The sequence below is a fragment of the Eimeria tenella genome, genomic scaffold (assembly GCF_000499545.2).
Source record: "Eimeria tenella Houghton genomic scaffold, Eth_scaff3019, whole genome shotgun sequence".
Classification (NCBI taxonomy): Eukaryota; Apicomplexa; class Conoidasida; order Eucoccidiorida; family Eimeriidae; genus Eimeria; species Eimeria tenella.
The window spans coordinates 1,787-3,335 of NW_013542889.1; the positions used below are offsets into that span (position 1 = coordinate 1,787).

The following is a 1,549-nucleotide window of genomic DNA, read 5'->3' on the forward strand; positions in this document are numbered from 1 at the left end:
GTTGCTGTTGCGTCGTGCAGCGTGTTTGCTGCTGGCTCCCCAGCCAGGAAGCGCAGCAAAGGGAAGACGCTGCTGCTGCGGAGGCTGTTGTTTGCTGCTGCAGTGCACTTGACGCTGAAGAGGCAGGAGAAGGGGTTGGGGGGCAGCAGCAAGACGCAGCAAAAGAACAGCAGCAGCAGCAGCGAGAACGGCAGCAGCACCCGGTTCTTCCACGCAGACTTTCGAAACACGTTTCCACTTATGTACAAAACTGCTGCATGCAGCACACAAATCCCAGTCCATATAAAGATGTATCCTGCTTCTGCATGCCCGTCGGCGCTGCACACGAGCTTCTCTGCTGCTGCTGCTGCTGCTGCTGCTGCCGAGTCCTGCAGAAACGCCACGGGTGGCCAGAAGCTGCTGCTGCTCGAGGGCCCCCTAAAAGGAAGCAGCTCAGTTTCGGCGAAGGCCAGCATGCGGTCGGGGTTGATGTCTCGCTCCAGCTTCTCTGCTGCTGCTGCTGCTGCAGCTGCTGCTTCCGCTGCTGCTGCCTCCGCTGCTGCACCCAGCAGGGGCCCCTCCTCACCCTCAGCAGCAGCAAAGTCAGGACCCAAAAAGCCCTGAGAGAGGGGCCCCTGCAGCCGCGGGCGGCGGCTACCTGCGCCGGCGAAGAAGGAGGCGCTCTTGGGTGCTGCAGCAGCAGCAGCAAAGTGCTTCTCGCTGCTGCCGCCACCCTGATGCTGCTGCTGCTGCTCCTGCTGCTCCTGCTCCTGCTGCAGGTGCAGTCCGCTGTGGGAATCTTGGTCGGCAGCAGGCTGGGCCGGGGACTGTTTTTGCCGGAGGTGCTCTTGCACCTGCTGTTGCTCTTCTTGCTGCTGCTGCTCTTCTTGCCGCTGGCCTTCTTGTGGCTGCAGCTGCCCCTGCTGCTGGACGTCTTGCTGCTGCTCTTTTCGGTGTAGAGGTTCCCCCTTCTGTTGGTTTTGCTGCTGCTGCTGCTGCTGCTGCTGGTCCTCGCGGCTCTGCTTCTTCCGCCGCCGCAGCTCCGGGCTCTGCTCCTCCTCCCCCTGCTGCTGCTGCTGCTGCTGCTGCTGCTGCTGCTGGTATGGGTTTTGGAGGCTGTGCTGCAGCCAGGCGCAGGGGAGCGGATATGCTGCAGGCCCGTAGAAGAGGTACAGCAGCAGCAAAAATGCTGCGAAGTCAACAGCAACAAGAGTCAAGACAGAAAGAACAACTCCAGCAGCAAAAGGAGAAGAAGTGGGGGAGCGGGGCCCCAGGGGGCCCCCCGCGGGCTGCGAAGAAAGCATAGCAGCAGAAAGTCCCAGCAGCAGCACCAAGTCTAAGAAGAGCCCGGACAGCAGCGGCAGCCCCGAGAACTGCGCCATCACCAGCAGCAAACTTGCTGTTGCTGCCAGCAGCCCGTAAGAAATGTGCAGCTTATAAATCCCCATGGCTGTGCTCAGGCTGCAGCGCCCCACACGCACAATGTCCACCAGCCCCATCACGCCGTCCCGCTGCTGCTGCTGCTGCTGCTGCTGCCGCCGCCGCTGCTGCTGCTGCTGCTGCCGCTGCG

General features: G+C 62.2%; 1 protein-coding gene across 1 annotated transcript in view; it reads right to left on the reverse strand.

Annotated features, from left to right (window-relative positions):
- Positions 1-1,549, reverse strand: part of ETH_00038625 (cation-transporting ATPase, putative) — a gene marked incomplete at both ends in the record, with an annotated part of 1,959 nt that overhangs the window by 196 nt on the left and 214 nt on the right. The window contains one exon of the mRNA XM_013375951.1: positions 1-1,546. Coding sequence (XP_013231405.1) covers positions 1-1,546 — 1,546 coding nt within the window. The remainder of the gene's footprint in view (positions 1,547-1,549) is intronic.